The 19,453-nt window shown below is 39.7% G+C and overlaps 1 protein-coding gene across 2 annotated transcripts; it reads left to right on the top strand.

Annotated features, from left to right (window-relative positions):
* The first annotated feature begins 72 nt into the window (after nucleotides 1–72).
* On the top strand, nucleotides 73–18,896 carry LOC144195280 (uncharacterized). 2 transcript variants are annotated; one of them, XM_077714803.1, is made up of 13 exons: nucleotides 73–281; nucleotides 1,021–1,108; nucleotides 2,117–3,312; nucleotides 3,405–3,495; nucleotides 3,761–7,363; nucleotides 7,813–7,938; nucleotides 15,137–15,252; nucleotides 15,943–16,093; nucleotides 16,744–16,906; nucleotides 17,078–17,199; nucleotides 17,265–17,401; nucleotides 17,478–17,559; nucleotides 17,637–18,896. In XM_077714803.1, exons 3-12 carry the CDS (start codon nucleotides 2,132–2,134, stop codon nucleotides 17,551–17,553), a joined length of 5,766 nt encoding a protein of 1,921 aa, XP_077570929.1. In that variant the 5' UTR covers nucleotides 73–281; nucleotides 1,021–1,108; nucleotides 2,117–2,131; the 3' UTR covers nucleotides 17,554–17,559; nucleotides 17,637–18,896. The 2 variants fall into 2 exon arrangements, with proteins under 2 accessions (XP_077570929.1, XP_077570930.1); XM_077714804.1 differs by lacking the exon at nucleotides 1,021–1,108.
* The last annotated feature ends 557 nt before the right edge of the window (nucleotides 18,897–19,453 follow it).

Genomic DNA, 19,453 nt, shown 5'->3' with positions numbered 1-19,453 from the left:
AATATGTACTGGTTTTATTTTGGGAACTAGCCGGAAACACTTGTTCGTGTAATGTCACCCTGCAGCCAGCGGAATCCTGTAGCGCTGTCTAGTCGCGCCTGTCAACAACACCGCAACCTGAGACAGGATAGCAGCTTTTGTGGCTAGCAAAGTCAACTTGCTAAGTAGCGAAAAAGCCATTGTTTACATTTACATTTCTTCTTCTTGAAAGGTGCTTTTTACAAAAATGTAGCCCATTGGGAAAATATTTGGACAGAAAGATGAAGAATGGACTTTGTTAGGTAAGTTCCGTGTGCTTCCCATCAAACAGTGAAAGACAGGTTCAGTCAGTGTTTCCATTTTGATTAGTTGCCTATTGTTGGATTACCTTTCGCTTGCTTGGTATTTTTTTCCCCGTGTTTTAAACTTTAACATTTTTTATTTAAACTTTTACATGGTCCTTTTTTAAAATGTTGGAACCGTGTCCGTGTTTCTTTAAATGTTCTTCATTTTGGAGCAGGCCAACACAGGTTTGTTAATCTGCTCCGGGTGCGCAGCGAGGAAGGAAGTTTTTTTTTTAAATTAATTTATTTCTTTTATTTTTTTAACACTTAATGCTCGTTTTTATATTCTTAATTGAGAAAAGTATTAATATTTCAGTTGGAGTTCACGGGTGGGGACTATTTTGTTGAAAGTGTTATAAACTAAGATTAATAGGACTTTTACGCTATTAGCACTTTACTTTAATTGTTATTACCTAAGTTTGACAACCTGAAAATAATTCCAAGTACTGTTAAATTAATAAAAAATCACTTTTAAATAATGACGCTTAACCTAGAAGTAAAAATAGGTGTGTACTTGACTGTGTGGGTGTGTGATTTATTACTCAAATCTGTCAGTGTAAATATAGTTGTGTTTGCATTATTTAATAAAAATGTGGTGGAATTTAAAAGTCGAGCGGGTTTGCCGTGATTTACAATGCGCAATAAGTTTGTGTACTTAAAAAAGATAAAATCTTGAGGTTTCTGAAATTCCCTTTAGGCTGCCTGGGTGCAACCTTCTTGTATGATATGACGTCACTGGTCGATAAAAACCAGCATTCAACAGCATACGGTTGACATCTGCTCAGGTACAGTATTGCCTTTATGTATTTATTCAATTCACTTTGGCAATATTCCATTTTTTATATCCCTGGAGAGCAACATTTAATGTTGACGTCTTCCCCCAGAAACATGTGCAGTTCATTATCCAATACAAAGAAGTACTATGTTCTTGAAGGTCAAACAGAAACAGACTTGAAAATAACAATAACACTTGTTATCTAGGATTGTTTATGTTAATCAAGAATTTAGAGGATTTGAAATAATTGAATTGGCTAATTTTCTGGAATATGATTTTTCACTCAACATTCCCTTTTCTGTCTTATGCCTGTTTGGTATAAAATAGTAACAATTTTCTTAAAAGTTATTTTTCATCATGCAAAATTGAACACAAGTGATTTTAAAATTTGGAATGATTAAAACTGAGGGCAGAGAATCTAACTTACAACCTCTGGTTAGGGTTACTGCAGTTGTACTACTGATCAACGTGACCACAGTCTGCCCAATTGTTTGTGTTTTTTTTTTTTTTGCAGCTGCACCTTATTATATAATTTCTATTTAAAGGCATAAATCAAAAGTGCCTCTTTGATTAATTATTAAGAGTTGTGCTATAAACAGTTATTGATTGATTATACATTAAAGAAAACCTTTTATTGCTGTCGATGTAGATTGTAGAAGGTCATGAACCACTATTCGCACTAGTCTTTACATGCTTTATTGCTCTGTAGTGATTTATGCCCACATGTAATAAAAAAACACAAAGTATATTTCTCTACTTTCACTCATGACACTCTCTTACATAAGGTCCACAATAAAGGCCATATAAAAAAATTTGTGAGGCTTTAATATTTCTAATTTGACCAAAAAAAAATCACTTTAAAAATGAGTAACACCAAAAAAACGAGTTATTTTTTCCTTATAAAAAGAGATTTAATTATATATTTTGGTGAGTTTTTTTTAATGGAAACTATAATGTTGGTAAGATTTGGATGCTTTAGCAATGTTTTCCCCATTCTGAACATTTTTTGTGTTAATAGGTGCTGTTGACGAAAATGGCTGCACAGGTGGAGGTACAAAGTGGTGAAGTTGGGAGGACAATGACAGGAGGACGGCTTCACCTGAGTCCCCTGACTGACTCAAGTCCATCACTCACAGAGTCCCATAATATCACATCTGAAGCCAAGAAACCTGTCCCTGCTCCCAAGCCACGGCTGACTCCAAAACCCTTTGCTGTAGAAAAAACCACCATAAAGCCTATACTTGCCCCAAAGCCACAGACCACACCCAAACTCGAATCCACAAACACCACTGGTTACAAACCAGAGCTTCCAAACAACCCAAAACCACAACAACCAGTTGCCATTGTTAAGCCAACCCCCGTGTCAACCAATTCCAGTCGTCCTGCCACCACTTCTTTTCGAACAGCCGCTAAAGTAAATACTGGGCAAACCGTAAAACCTACTGTCCATCCATTTAAACCAGCCCCTCCTTTAGATGCTATCGACACCAACAAATCCACGCTACCGTTTCCGGCCGAAAGACAGAAACCTAAGAACCAAAAGACCCCTATTCAAGGTGGAGTATCCATTGCCAGAGCCAAGTCATTAGGGTTTCTTAATCAGATTGACAAAGAGGATGAAGAAAATAAATCTGTGACAGTTGTACCACCCCGACCACAACCTCGTGGTTCCAGGCCGAGACCAGTTTCTGCAGTTTTTGTTACCGATCCAGAGATACCAGGTCCTGTACCGCGGTTGGTTGGAGGAAACCCACTTTCATCTGATCTTACGTCAAAATTTGAATCAATTGGTCTGTCATTACACCGGAAAACAGTCAAGAGCAACGTTAAAGAAAGTGTCAAACCTCTTCAACAAAATACTCAACAGGAAAAACATTCTAATAATATTCTTAGGGTCAAACCATCGAGTGCAGATGAGCACAGCGATGGTATTGTAGAAAATATCAGTCTAAAAGAGACTAAAGAGGATCAACGAGGTGGTAGCATTAAGTCACGAATTAATCTCCTACTTGATTCCTCCTCCATGCTTGAGGTAGTTTCTTCTGAGCAAAAAACAGATATTCTCTCTCCAGAGCAGACAATGATTGAAAATGAACCACAGGTGGATGTCAAACAGCTCATCAAACAGCTAACGGTGGAAACAACTTCAACACAAAGTCCAGTTTTCAAACCTTTGTTGAAGCCTCGACAGCTGCACAGTGATCTCACTAAAAAGTAAGATACTCTAATGTATAAGTTTACTTTTGACATACTGTAATGTGCCCATTCTCCTGTTTGTCTTTCATTGTGTAATGTCCTTTTCTCAGGTTTTCATCTGAGACATCATCTGACTTTGTCAAAGCATCACTCCTTGAGACTTCTACAGATCATCAGATCACCCAAGATCCTCAAAGCAGGGTAAGAGATTTCCAGATTTTGATTACAAAGTAGATGCAGCTGCTTACAAAAGGAAGGGAAGCCTGGAGGAACCCAAGAGGCAAAAAGCAAACAAACCTACCAAAGCCCTAACTAACCCTAACATCAGATGCCATAGTGTGTAAAAAACAACTGAAAGAATCGTATAGTCTGGGTCTGGCATGATACAAACACATTGAAGTATAAAACTATAAACAGCCAATTATCGCACTAGCTCATGTCTGAACGTCACTTTATTTTTTTTTAGATTGAAGCAGCTGACCACAGTGGCAAGATGGCTGTGGATTTCCAAGATCAGCTCCAACAGGGCAGTTCACATTTAGAAGAAGCAGAACCGGTTTCAAGTACTACCACCAATCAAAGTGGTGTTGAACTGGAGACAGTTCTTGTCTCTTTACTACCCGATAATAATGTGGAGAGATCCAACATGAACAATAGCCCCGAATATCTTAGTAGTCCATCGTTTAGAGGTAGACGCAAAGAGGATGCAGGACCTCTGTTGACCTCTACTTATAAAGATCCTGTATCTCCAAGTCCTAAGAGGGTGAACCATGCTGTGGACACATTCCAAACTCTTGGCGGGAGAAGATCGCTGAGTGAGAGCATTCCACTTCCTCAGAGGGAAGATAAAGCCATGACTTTACGTTCCAGACGCTCAGAAGGGAATAAGCCAATGATGGAAACAACCGATTTAATAAAAGGTGAAACGACTCCGGCGATGGCAATGGAGCAGCAGCCTCGATACTTGCGAATAGGATCGTTGCAAAAATGGCCTCTTATAGGTATACCACAAGACGTGGATGTGGATAATGGTGCGCAAATGCCATCACAAAGGGGAAAAGAAATGGATTTGATTAAAGATAAAGACAGGCAGAGAGAAGCAGATCATGAGGAAATTGCTGGAGCTCCCAAACGCATGAAAACTCTGCAGACGGATGAAAAGTCAAAACATAAGGCAACTTATTTTGCTTTGACCGGACAAATACAGGAGTCAGTTTCTTCTTCAGATACTGGATGTGATGTTATATACCCTGTAGTGTCTTATGATGATATAGATTCTGGACAGGTAAATGCTCAAGGTAAGGTAGCTGCAGTTAAGAGAAATCTGTCGTTAAATGAAACTTCAGGGAAGAAATCGTTGGAACTAAAAGAGGAAGTCAGGAGGACAAGTCATATTTCTGCCAGGCATGTGGTTTCGGCTCTGGTAGAGCCGGCAGCAGAGAAAATGACAGAAGTGGTTAAAGGAGAGCAAAGAACTGATGATGAAAGACAAAATGCCAAATTGAAAATTATTAATGAGGACCAACGAAGGCAAATGGAAATTGAGAAACAAGCCATGTTACAGTTTGCACAGATGAAGGAAAGGGAGATGCAAAGAGAGTTTGAACGGAGGAAGGCTTTTGAAAGGGAGAAACAAAAACTGAAAGAAATTCAAAACCCCAATCAGCAAGAAATTGTATTTGAAGGTCAAGAAGATACAGAAAAACAAGCGCAAGAAAAGACAAACCGGCAAGAACGAGCGATTCAGATCCAGGAAGTTGAGAAGCAAAAAGATCTAGCAAGGCAAAGAGCGTTAGAGAAGCAGAGACGGCAAGAAATGCACAAGCAGAGGGAGAGAGAAATGGAGATACAGCAAAACCTGCAAAGGCAGAGAGAGCAAGAACTGGAGAGGCAACAAGAACTGATGAGGAAAAGGGAGGTAGAAATGGAAAATCAGTTGCAACAGATGAGGATGAGGGAGCAGGAAAGGGAGCGCCTGCAAGAACTCGAGAGACAGCAAGAACTGATGAGATTTAGAGAAATGGAAATGGTGAGGTTGCAAGAAGAAATGAGGCTGAAGGAGCAGGAAAGGGAAGAATTGAGGCGACTTAGCGAGAAGGAAAGCCAATGGCAGAAGGAACTTGAAAGGCAAAGTGAAATGGAGAGACAGCAAGAAATTGAAAGGCACAGAGAACTGGCGAGAGTTGCGGAGCAGGTGGAAAAACGTCAGCGAGAAGTTGGAAGGCGGCAGGACCAGATGAGACCGAGGGAACAGCCCACGGAGAGACCGAGGGAACCGGAACATGGGATGCAAGAACTTGAGAGGCAGCAAGAACACCTGAGGCCGAGGGAAAGAGAAATTGAGAGACAAGAAGTTGAAAGACAGCAAATGAAACTGATGCAGCAAGAACAGGCAAGACTGAAGGATCAGGAAATCCAGAGAAGGCGGGAAATTGAGCTTCAGAAAGAACAGGCCAGACTGAAAGAGGAGGAAATCCAGAGAAGGCGGGAAATTGAACTGCAGAAAGAACAGGAGAACGCCAGACGCCGGGAAATTGAAATGCAGCAGGAAGAACTGAGGCAAAGGGAGCAAGAAATGGAAAGGCAAAGAGAACTGATGTGGCTAAGGGAGCAAGAACTGGAGAGACAGCGAGAACTTGCACAGCAAGAACACTTGAGAGTGAAGGCGCTGGAAATGGAAAGACTGCGAGAACTTGAGAGGCAGGAACAGAAGGAGAAACAGCAAGAATATGAGAGACAGCAAGAGCAGATGAAGCTGAGGGAGAAGGAGTTGGAAAGACGGCGAGAACTTCAGCAACAGGAGCAGTTGAGGATACGGGAGCTGGAAAAGGAACGATTGCGCGATCTGGAGAGGCAGCAAAGAGAACTAGAAACTGAAAGACTCCGAGAACTGGAGCGGCAGCAAGAAAAAGCCAGACTGAGGGAGCAGGAAATGGAGAGACGTCGAGAACTTCAGCGGCAGCAAGAAGAACAGGAAAGGGTTCGACGTCAAGAACTGGAGCGCCTTCGCCAGAGGGAACTAGAAATGGAAAGACAGCGAGAACTGGAGAGGGAGGAACAACACCAGAGGCAGAAGGAGCAAGAATTACAGAGGCAACGAGAACTTGCCTTGCATCAGGAAGAGATGAGGTTGAAGGAACAGGAAAGACTTCGTGGATTTCACCAACAGCAAGAAATGGAACAAGAGAGACAACGTAACTGGGAAAGACAAAGACAGAAAGATGAAGCCAGGCAGACTGAGTTAGATAAAGAGACTCGTCTTTTGGAAATGCAAAGGAATAAGAGGATTGAGGAACAGGAGAGGCAAAGTCTAAAAGAAGTGGACAAATCGAGGGAGAGACAAGTCCACGCCGAGAGAAAAACTCAGAGGTTAAGACATCAGGTCTCGCAAAACGAAAGACTCAATTGGGAGGCAGAAGAAGAGAAGATGGAAAAGGCCGAGGCAGATCGAATGAGACAGATTGCAAGACATCAAGAAGCTGAAAGACTTCGACTCAAGGAAAAACAGAGGAAGGACGAACAGGAGAAGACGGCGATAGATCAGTCTACTCTGCGGCCCAAAGTAGTGGATGTAGACTCTCTTCTCCGAGCTGCAACTTCTCAGCAAGTTTCCCCATCGCTAAGATGGAAAGAACCATCTCCGAGAACTGACGAGCGTTATAGATCTTCCATTCTTGATGTGGACTCTTTCAGATCTCAATCACAGCACTCCTCAAATCAAGATTTACTATCTGTGTCTGGTATTCAGGAAATAAACTCTCCCATTGGTACACGTATATCACGGCTTTCACCTGAAAGAGACATTACGTGGAAGGTACCCCCACAGCCTTCAGCCAACTTTACAAGTACAGAATTGGATCCACAGTCTTACAACAAAACCCCTCACGAGCCTAGGAAACAGACAATGAAAATGAGTCCAGAACAGTTGCCCCTAAGGCTGGAGGAACATTCTTCAGCTGTGCATAGCCAGTATCGCCACAGGCAAGACCAGGTCTGGTTGCCCAGGGAATTCAAATCCCCAGATGACCAAGAAGAAGTCTGGAAGCACAGAAGATCCCAGGGATCCAAGGTAAATTTTACTGTAAATTTTACTGTAAAATCCTTGAGATAATCTTGCTGTTATCTTAAAAGTTTTGTACTGGGAGTCAACAGGTTATGATGTCATTGCCTTGCTATATTTTAACTTTACAATACTATTGTTTGTTTGTCCAAAAAAAGAAAGGTAGGTCTCTTGTAATAAATCATGATTAGGTGCTAAGTGTAGAACTCGAGTTGAGTATGATGACAACCTTTGGGAAGAAACTGTCTTTGAGTCTGTTTGTCTTGGCTGTTATGGCTCTGTAGAGCCTTCCAGAAGGCAGCACGTTGAAGTGGTGGAAGCCGGGATGCGTATTGTCTTTTATGATGCTCTCAACCCTTCTAAGGCACTGAGATTTTTAGATGCTGGACAGGGTAGGTAGGTGGAAGTTGATGATCTGTCTGTGCCTTAAATTCTCCATGGTCTCTTTTTCTTACAAGGAAATGAACAGGATGCGCTCTCGCAGTATGTCCCGCCGATCAGCCCCATCTGGTTTAGCTCTGGAGAAAAATCTTTCCAGAATACGGAGTCGCAGTGCCCACAGAGAACAAAACGGACAAAATTGGGTAAGTGGGATTTCAGATACTTTTATTGCAGGAAACAAATGTGAATCATAAGCTTCTAAGGACAAAGTGTTTGCAATCAATATGAACTGAATCAGGGTTAAGGTTAGGGGTAAGGTTAAGGTTAGGGATAGAGATAGAGATAGGGATAGAGATAGAGATAGAGATAGAGATAGAGATAGAGATAGAGATAGAGATAGAGATAGAGATAGAGATAGAGATAGAGATAGAGATAGAGATAGAGATAGAGATAGAGATAGAGATAGAGATAGAGATAGAGATAGGGATAGGGTTAGGGTTGGGGTTGGGGTTGGGGGTTGGGGGTTGGGGGTTGGGGTTAGGGTTATTACAACTGTAATTTAACCTGAAATAAAATGTAAGTATACAGCATTTTTCGGAATGATTTTCCCAACCCTAATAACAGTTAACAGCCCTCCGCAATAGTCTTCCCTCGATTATTTAATTCATTCTATAATTAATTCATTCATTTCCCTATACTAGTAAACATCCTGCTATTTAAATAACAGTGACATTTTTATGTAGTTCTCAATTTCTCATTTTTTAAAAAATACTCCTTTGTTCTTCTTTTACCAGACAGGCAGTCTAGTGAATTAGATTTGGACAGATATTGAACAACAGATGACTATTATGTATATAGTATGTTGTGTTGAAGAATATCCAATTAGGAGAAATAGGAGGTTCCTTCCAAGAAATTCAGATGAGGTCATGGTGGTCTGCTGACATCATAGCATTAGTCCAAGGGAAGCTAGTGAATGAGTGAGCGTGGGCAGAGCAGAGATGGGCACTGGGCTGAGAGCCTTGTTGTACAACTTGTACTTGTGGTCATGTTGCTTGAGTCCGCGCTATTCCTGGGTAAGTGCCACTAAACGACTGAAAAGATTTTCTTCTTTGCTTATACAGAAAAAGTCCCGTTTATGTCTCTAGGCTACATGTGCTTTGTTTGTGGTTATTGGCTTGGCTGTCGCCGTGCGCCGGATGACATCATCCGAGGAGGGGAATCGATGAGTCTCTATTGGTCAGATAGTTGGTGTTTTCAGTAGAGTAGCATTTTTTGTTCTTACAATGTCACAACATGTTTTCTCATATTTTCTAACAAAATGCAATTGTGGTTTTAATGCTGACTTCTAGACATTTTTTTAAAACTGTGATTGATTACTCTGCTGCTTTCCTGCAATATGCAACTTCTTGTAGGTTACAAATATTTCCTGTAGAGGGCGTATTTTGACAAATTTCATTCATGGTTCTTACTGCTTATCCTCACAAGATGCAGCAATTTTGCTTCTCTCTTTCAGTTCATATGAATCGTTTGAATCATTTTTTGGGACTATATTTGCTATGGGGTGGAATAATGCACAACACCATATTACATGAATTGTGTAAAAGTTTCATGATTCTTTTTAAGAAAACACTATAGGCCAGACATGGGCAAACTACTTTGTCTTTCGTGTTTTACAGCCCCTCTATTTTTTTAAATGACATTTTAATATTTCTTAATACATTCCTTTTTACTTTGTACTTTATACTTTTTACTTTAATGATGAGTGATGAGTATGTTAATACTTTAGTCCTTTTTATTCTGTTTATGTTTCATTTGTACTGTTAACGGATGCACTTTTTGTATCCTATCTTGTGCTGACCCCGCCCCCATCTGTCGCATTTTTAAAGTCAATATGGCCCCCGGGCTGAAAAGTTTGCCCACCCCTACTATGAACCAACTAATATAATCTCATACAACACTCTTTTGTATGTAGGAAGCAATTTTGTTTCTGTTTATTGTTCACCTTTCACAAAGTTTCTTCATTCCCCCACTTTGTATACATTTTTTTGCGTAGTCCTTCTTTTGTGGGAAAGACACTTGTCTTGCCCTGCCCTGCAATCAAAACCGGGCTGAGCAACAACACCGCAGACCATACGTTACCCTTCCCACTCCCTTGCGTTTGAAATCAGGGACCTCCCATTCTTGCTCTCTCTCTCTCTCTTCCACTGCTTCCAGACTCCCTCTCTCCACCAGTTTCTCCTTGACAGTGAGCTCTAACGTCCTGAATACAGAAAGGCATACTGCTGACTCATTTTCTCTTACCTGTCTCTACCTGCAGATTGAAAAGAACTGAACTTTGGATTTAACTTTCCGACTGTGTTCCCTGTTTTGGATAGTGATTTCTTTGTGGGTTTTTAGGGTGGAATTCAAAAGGACTAGAGGAGAGTTCATTTCGTAACTATTTGCCATGTACCTTTTCTCCTTTTTTATTGGGAGAGGAAGAGAGAAGTAAATCGTAATGGATTTTTGGACATTTTGAATCTTGGATTCCTTGGCGAAGAGTCTTTTCAGGTCTAATTGAGTCTGGAATTCTGACAGATGAGCATACAATGACTCATTTGGAGAGATCCTGTAAAAAAATCGAATTATTTTCAGGATTTCTGACTTTGTCAGCTTATCATGAGAATAGTTAAGTATCCCATAAGTGATTGATTCTTACTTTGGAGCCATAGAACCATGACATAGCTTGTTGGTAAACAGAAATGTCTTCAGCTACGCAGTAGCTAAAAGTACTCTAGCTATAAAGCAGCATTACATCATATTTACATGTCCAGGTGTTGGCTTTACGAGAATAACATAGCCAGAAGACTTTGCCTGCATCAAAATAGACATTAGGAATGTTATATTTTACTGGCTGCAAGCCCAGAGACTTGACAGCGATGAGCTGAAACGTAGCCCTTGTGGCTCCTCTAGGACTGCACTTTCGGGAAGACGTTATGAACTGAAACCAAAGAGGAAATTACCCATTTTACAGTCAGTGCATTAGCCTCTAAACATCACTGCTACGCAGGACCACATGAGAAATCCCGTCCCCTTTTTGTCCCCGCTGATTGGACCTTGATGGAGTACCTAGGGGACAAGCTGTCAGTGGCGCACTCTCAAGTGTCAGGATGGGTAGGAAATGTACGCCGCTCTTTTCACGGGGCGCTCAGCTTTTTTTCCGCGGAGAGAGAAGATGGAGAGGTCAGCGGCAGTGAACAGTTCAACCGAACGAGCTCCTTGCGATCGCTAGCTTCCCGCAGCAGGGAGTCCATCCGCAGGTTCTCGCTGCGTAGCCAGCAACGTCTGTCCTTACGCAGGCGTACCGCGCCCAACACCCCCACTTCTGTAAGAGAGCATCCTGAAAGCTTGGTTGGTTTGAACAAAAAATGTTCTTGTAATGTTTTCTTTATGCAGAGCTCGTATTGCCATCCATAGGCTATTATTCTTCCTCCTATTTTTGACCTTTGTTGATATTGATAGTTAAACTATGTGCAGTTTTATTGATATTGATAGTAAAACTAGGTGCGGTTTTATTGATATTGATAGTAAAACTAGGCACAGTTTTATTGGTGAGATGTACCTCAACATTTTAATCAGTGTTGGACCCGGCAATTTATTAGTTTCCCTTTGATTTTCATTTTCAAATTTATTAATTTGATTTATTTAATAAGGGACAGCTCATATTAATGAACTTATTTATGTAAATATGTAAGATTGTAGCCAAGGGCTAATTTCTTTCCATCTTTAGTCCCTTGTGTTGGTTGAAGATAAAATAATGACACACACACAATCACACATACACACAATCACACACACACACACACACACAATAACACACACACACAATAACACACACACAATCACACACTTACAATCACACACTTACAATCACACACACACAATCACACACACACAATCACACACACACAATCACACACACACAATCACACACACACACTCACAATCACACACACACAATCACACACACAATCACACACACACACACAATCACACACACAATCACATACAATCGCACACGCACACACATTTTGTCTAACAGCCAGTAAGATGATTGGTGAAGAGGTTTTAATTGGTATTGATTGTTATTATCAAAACATTTAGTTGCAACAGTTATTTTTTTGTGGGAATTGTTAGGTGTAGTCTCTTGTTCAGGCATGTTCGAGCCTCAAATCATAGTGAAAATATTCCAAAAGAATGGAAGCTCCAATACCTCACCTCAACATTTTCAGTCCTCTTAACGATAATAACCAAAAGGTCGAACTAATCCTTTTAGTCCGTAAAAGGTATTTCTGGTCAATCTGAGCGATTGTAGCCTTGCGCCAGATTTAGAAAGCCATGTATGGAGATACATCGCAGCAAGAAGACTCACTCCTATCTTTAGGTAACACCTGTTTGCTGTACAATCTTTGATGACTCATAACTGCTAAAGATAAGCCATGTTTTCCCTTATCTACTTTTTGTTTGAAATCAACATGCATCTTTTAGTTTGAAAAAGATAGTATTATTGTCTCTGGAGACTGGCCTTTGTAGTACTTGTTTTGAAGTATTTTTTACAATATAGAGAAACGGGAGTGTGTATAAAAAACTAACATAGTAGTTCCACATCCCTTTTTTTACTGATTTTATAGTGTTTTTTGCAGATTTTCGACTCATTATCTTACATAGGAAATGGAAAAGTACTAGAAATAGAGCATATTTTGAATTTATTTTGCCACCAAAATCATTAAAGACAAAACATTATGATTTTTTTAACTAAAGAGTAAGAGTACAGATTGGGATTTTATCCTAGTGTTGTTACTTTTTGATACTTAGTTCTGAAAAATTGTGTTGTTTTTAAAATATCATTCCTTAATACACTCGTAGTTGAAGGACAGGCCGGAGCGCAAAAGTAGTACATTTATTGCAAATTTGTGTCAAATGTGTGAGGCGAATCGCACCAAGATAAATTAACAAAAATTTCATGCAAAAAATAAAACTACACCTCAGACTGCAAGTAATGTAAATAATCTTTTAAGTCGCTTTTCTTCAACGATTTCTATGTTAAATTCTTAAGGCAAGTCAGGGCTTAACATTCTTTTACTTTGTTTATCCTTGTTCACCTTTGTCAAAAGTATATTTAAATGAACAAAAAACTTGATATAGCACTTAAAAAAGTGTTTTTTTGTCATCTATCCCTAAAGTACTTTTTTAGAAATATGTCTTAGTAGACAAACAATGAAATTCGGGTAAAAAAAATTCCAATCTTCATGGTTAAAAAAAATTGAAAAAAATTGAAAAAACTTTATTGATACCAATACACCTCACAAAACTTTAACCTGAACAGAACATACATGTAATACCACCAAAAAGTAATAACTATCTAATGCAAATACCTTCTAAATGCAGTTTAATGGTGATGAAACCTTTTCAGTAAAAAGAATTGAGAATTCTTATGCATCCTGTGTTCTGGGTGTGCCATTGTAGTGATTCAGACTTACGTGTAAGACAGGAATTTTTATCATCAACAAGGCGTACAATCCAGATTTTCTTTGGCTATTTGACAACATTGATAGCAGTGGAAGAAAGGCTGGCTGGGGAGGATAGGAGGGATGACATAACACCACCAAAGTCTCCATCTGGAACCGAGTAGTATAGCAATTACGTGGTGCACTTGCAATGATGCCCCCCAAACCCCCCCCCCCCCCCCCCCCCCATACTGGGCCTCTTGACTCACTCCTGAAGCATGACACCATATACTTCACATGTAAAGTTGCCTCTTCATGTGTCTTACTGTAAATTTCAGCTTTAGTACAATCATCTCAAATTTTGACCACGCTGGTTTAAATGGACCTCAGTTTAAGGTCAACTTTGGTATATTCCTGCATTTTCTGAACCGCTTATCCTTACAAGGGGTCGCGGGGGTGCTGGAGCCAATCTCAGATGACTTCAGCTCACAAGGCACACTCTGAATTGGTGATCAGCCAATCACAGTAGACAAACAAGAATTTACTTGTACCTAGGGACGATTTAGAATTTGTTTTGGGTCGCGGGGGGTGCCGGAGCCTATCCCAGCTGACTTCAGCCCACAGGGAGCACACTGAATTGGTGATTAGCCAATCGGAGTAGAGAAACAAGCATTCACTTATACATAGGGACGATTTAGAGTTTTTTGGGGTTGCGGGGGGTGCTGGAGCCTATCCCATCTGACTTCAGCCCACAGGGGAGACCCTGAATTTGTGATCAGCCAATCGCAGTAGACAAACAAGCATTTCCTTGTACTTAAGGACAATTTTAGAGTTTTTGTTTGGGGACGTGGGAGGATACCGGGACACCCTGAGAAAACCCACGCAAGCCCGGGGCAGAATATGCAAATTCGAGGACCCACCTGGGATCGAACCCTCGACCCCGGAACTGTGAGCCCCACATTCTAAGTACTTTTTCATTCAACTTTGTAATTATTATTACTCGTCTCCGGCCAATCACTGACATGACACTCTGTTTCCAACCCCTATTCTCCTTGTCTGTATTTTGTCCCTTTCAGGACATTCTGTAAAGTCACTCCTCCGTCTTTGCCGGAATAGTATACGTAGGTTGGTAATTCCAGAGGCAGGTGTATCACGTTTCTTCCCTATCCGGACGGCTGGCCGGACGGCCTGCCCTCGGGCAGAAGGATTTCCTTTTGTATTTTTCCTATATAGGGCAGGTTTATCAGTTCATGCGCAGACACGCCTCTGTTGGCTCTGCGTGGTTTTGAGACAAAATGTCCTCTGTGGCGGCCTCATTAAAAGAAGCATGGTTGACTAGACGACAAATTCACATGTCTTTATCTTTGTCTCTGCTTCTGTTTCCATAAATCACAATTTTTGCTTTTCCTTATCTTTCCCGCGCTGATTTTTCTTTTTTCATTTTTTTCCGTCCCAAAAAAAATCATTTTTTTTCTGCCAAAAAAACATTTTTTCCGCCCAAAAATATTTTTTTCCGCCAAAAAATCTTTTTTTCCGCCAAAAAATCTTTTTTTCCGTCACAAAATCTTTTTTTCCGCCAAAAAAACATTTTTTTCCGCCAAAAAAACATTTTTTTACGCCAAAAAAAACATTTTTTTCCGCCAAAAAAAACATTTTTTCCGCCAAAAAAAACATATTTTTCCGCCCAAAAAACTTTTTTTTCCCCAAAAAAATCATTTTTTTCCACCAAACAATCATTTTTTTCCACCAAACAATTTTTATTGCTTATGCTTGCAAGGGCCGCGAGGGGTGCTGGAGCTTATGCCAGCCAATTTTGATAAGGATGTTGTATTTTTTTTGTTTTAACATACACTTACTAGCTTTAAATATTTTGAGGGATTTTTTATTCACATTTTTCTCTTTTTCTTGACTGCAGGAGCAACCGAAGCAAGATGTCAACGGTGAAAATGATAGGAAGGAGTCTATCACCCCAGTGGGCGAAATAGATAGTCAGTACGGGACTTGGGACACAGGACTGCGCACAGATGATAGGTAAACAACACACACAACTGCATTTTTCTCATAAAAAATATTTTTTAAACCTATTTTGGTCAATATATGATGTGATACAAGGCACAAAAGAATTTAAAAAATCACAATCAGGCTAACAGTGTCATGTTAGCCTTGTATATTGCCATCTTAAACGTAGTGGGTGTGTTAAAAGTCAGGGTGTAAGAAGAATATTGTACATGAATGAAAATCCACAAGCTCAGGCAAGTCAAAACAACTTTGTGCGCTAATGGAAGAATGTAGTTATTTTGGCCACACATGTATAACTCAAAACTAGAATTAGTCATGGAAATTTAGAAGCATTTTGTTTAGAATGTGTCAAAACAAAACATTGTACTCATTTTCAATTTGGGATATTATTGGAAACAAAGTAGCACATTGGACAGTTGATGTCCTTGTACTGAATTGGGATTAAAATGTAGAAGTTAAATTTAGAAAAAAATGAATTATGTAAAATTTACTAGTCATTTAATGTTCTTTCAAAAACAAAAGGGCATTCTTATTTTTATTTAAAGCTTAAGAACCTGCCAATTTGGTTTGATACAGTCAAGTTTGCTGCCAGTGACCATTACTGACCTCTTGTGGCCATAAACATTATGAATTATTATTATTTATAATAGAGTGAGGTGGTCCGGCTCATGCTTATTGTTTTTTTTTCTCCTCGTTTTGTAGTCTAACTCCAGCCACTCCCAGCTCAGAAAGCAACCTCAGTCCTTCACCGAGAAACGCAACTCCGTCCCACCCGCAAAGTGAACCCGACAGCTTGGACGGCCCGCCGCAACCACCCCCTAAACCGGAGAAGCAGCCGCTCTTGTTTCCCGATGTAAGCATCCTCTGCCAATGTGCCTTAAACCTTTATAGATTGCTCATTGGTTGCCATTGACTGTGCTCGCTGTCCAATCCATTTTGACTTGGAAAGGTTGCCAGCACTGAAAGATGAGCTTCCACAACTAGTATTTGTAGTTTAAATGAATTGGACGCCCATCATTTTAAATGGCAGCCAATAACCTAAGTCACTGATGTCAAAGTGGTGGCACGGGGGCCAAATCTGGCTCGCCGCATCATTTTGTGCGGCCCGGGAAAGTTAATCATGAGTGCCGACTTTCTGTTTTAGGATCAAATTCAAATGAAGAGTATATGTATATTATATTTCCTGATTTTCATCCTTTTTAATCAATAATTGTATTTTTTTAATCATTTTTTTCTGTTTTTAGTTCAAAAATAATTTTGTAAAATCTAAAAATATATATATAAAAAAGCTAAAATAAACATTGTTTTAGATATATAAAAAACTGAATATTCAGGGCTTCTAATCCAGTTCTTATAATCCATTTATTAAAAAAAAAATCTAAATATTATATCTAAAATGGTCCAGCCCACGTGAAATCAAGTTGACGTTAAAGCGTCCCGCGAACCAACCCGAGTCTGACACCCTTTGCTCTAATCTATTTCCTTTACTTTTACATGGCCAAGGCTCCAACCATTCTTCTGGACACCGCTGTCCTACGCTCCAGAGTCCAACTTGGCAAGAAACGCGCCCCCAGGACACGTCCCTCCAGAGCTGCCCGTCAAAACTCAAACCAAGCCGGGGAAGGAGCGACCACATCCGATGACTGGCTTTACCGAGACTCCACAGGTTTGTCTTTCCATAAAAACCACATAGAACATAAACACAATCATACCACCGCGTCTCAACATATTCCTTATGACACTAAATACTACATCTACTATTCATACTAATTCTACCTGCCTTTTCCTACTGCCAAATTCCACTCACAAATCATCTGACGTGGCTTTTCCCCAACAGAGGAAAAGCCGGAGCGCAATACAGATCAAGTGGATCCCGAGGAGCAACCCGCTGCCGCCATTTTTCCTTCTCAACCACAAAGAATCGCCTTGTTCCCCGGCGTAGACTCACAAGCTATAAAGGTCAATACGTCGCCGAAAATGCTAACCATCAGCCTCATCTGATCTAATTTTACTCTAATTTCTAGATCCAGTTAAAGAAGATGAGCGACTCCGACAATCCAACCGGCTTGGCGTCTCCATCTCTTTCCTCTCGATCCCCAAAATCGCCGTTTCTTCCCCGAGCTGCTCGAGTGCTTCCCCCTGCTGGTGCGGTGGAAAATGGGTAAGCCTTAACAACATTGAAAATTTATTTTCTCCACATATTTCTTCACTTTTATTGGTTTATTGGTTCTTATTAGTGAGGAAGAATCCCCTCAATGGTTGAAAGAACTGAAATCTAAGAAGCGTTTGAGTCAATATGAGAGTGAAAGCTAAGATCAGGTCAGTTATTTTTATTTTTTTTCCATCTTTATAACATTTCTTCACACTTTATACATATTTTTTTTTGTTTTCAACAGGTTGCCTTGTGAAAAGAACTTATAAATAGAGGCCTTAATATCCAACTTCAAAGTTTGGACCGGAAAATCTGCAGCTGAGGATTTGTTTTTCCACTTTTCTTCACTTGGTTGATCATCTCGCATTGGTGCCTTTTATAGTGAACATCTGCAAAAATATTTACAAAAAAATAGAGGCATATATATGTGTGGATGGGGGCTAAAAATACCTGCTTCTACATCTCTTTTCAACGAATGTGATTTCGAAAAAGAGACACTTAACCCTTGAAAAAAGGGACTTAGGGTGAGTTAAATGAGTTCTGGTCAAGAAAGGGTTAACCTGAGGGACCACTGGCACAATTGGCCGCATACTGGGAGAGCCAAATTGTACAAAAAAAATGGTGGATTCCCTTATTTGGTGGAGTCTATGTTTTGTCTGCATGTTGAGTCAACTTACAAGCATTGCCATAAGACAATATTTCAGATACTAATGGTTCCTTGTTGAACTTTCAATGCTGCTTACCACATTATTAGTTGGGTTGTATATTATGTAAAGTAATCATGAAATGTTATATTTGTATGTTTTATCATACCACAAAGCTAGTTTTTTGGGGAGTGGAGAAAATGTATTGTTTCATTACAATTGAGGCTCTAAATGCTTGGTTTTGATACACTTGTCAATGTTAAAGTTGGATTTTTGTTGATTTTTTTTTCCATTTTTGTGGAAGAAGAACGAAGGGGGTACTTTTGGGATTAGGATTTTTCAAAATGGACACTCCAATACTGCACAAAAAAAGTCCAGTTTTATATCAAAACGCTAATTATGTTCCCTCTTTTTAGGGAAAATGACATAATTATTGTAACACACTCCCGATGTGATGTTCTGACAATTTATGTCCCGTCGATGTATGCACAATCTTTTCCGTCAAAAACGACGGGATACTTTTTCTGCTCCTTTGGGATTGGACAGAACAGACGTGACTACTTTCCACGTAACGTTGCCATTTACTTACTTACTTACTTCACATGTCTAAAGCACTTTGTCACTTGTTGATGTATGGCAACCTTTGACCTCCGGGGTCACATTTTGTCTGATTTAAACAAGTGAAAACATTACAATATCCCTGCAGGACGAAATGTGTCTAATTGTAACCATTTTTTTTGGGATGTACATTATGCTAACATGAATTTGGGATTTATTTTCTATCTCTTTTTTTTTAATTCGCAAGTACAGATGTATAAGGCACTGTGTTATTCTGGCCAGTGTTTTTAAGTGAATCCATTGTTAATAAAAAAAAAAGGAGAACATATACTGGATTTGAACGCTCCCATTTTTGTAGATTAGATTAGACTAGATTAGACTAGGCTAGACTAGATAGACTAGACTAGAATGGAATAGAATAGACTCGAATATACTAGAATGGACTAGATTAGACTAGAATAGACTACTCTAGACCAGATTAGACTAGATTAGACTTGAATAGGCTAGACTAGATTATACTAGATTATAATATAGTATATTAGACTACATTAGGCTAGACTGGGATAGACTATTTCAGACTAGAATAGATTAGACTATATTAGACTAGAATAGATTAGACTAGAGTAGACTAGATTAGGATAGACTAGATTAGACTAGGCTAGACTAGACTAAACCAGACTAGATTAGACTGCTAGGCTATGCTACAATACACTAGATTAGACTAGATTAGACTATGTTAGGAAGAGCTATACTAGATTAGGCTGGACTAGATTATACTAGATTAGACTAGACTAAATTAGCCTAGATTAGGCTAAACTAGATTATACTACATTAGGCTAGGATAGACAACTATATTAGA

This window comes from Stigmatopora nigra, chromosome 4 (genome assembly GCF_051989575.1).
Source record: "Stigmatopora nigra isolate UIUO_SnigA chromosome 4, RoL_Snig_1.1, whole genome shotgun sequence".
NCBI lineage: Eukaryota > Metazoa > Chordata > Actinopteri > Syngnathiformes > Syngnathidae > Stigmatopora > Stigmatopora nigra.
The sequence above is the reverse complement of the archived record's forward strand: the minus strand, read 5'-3'. Positions and strand labels throughout refer to the sequence as shown.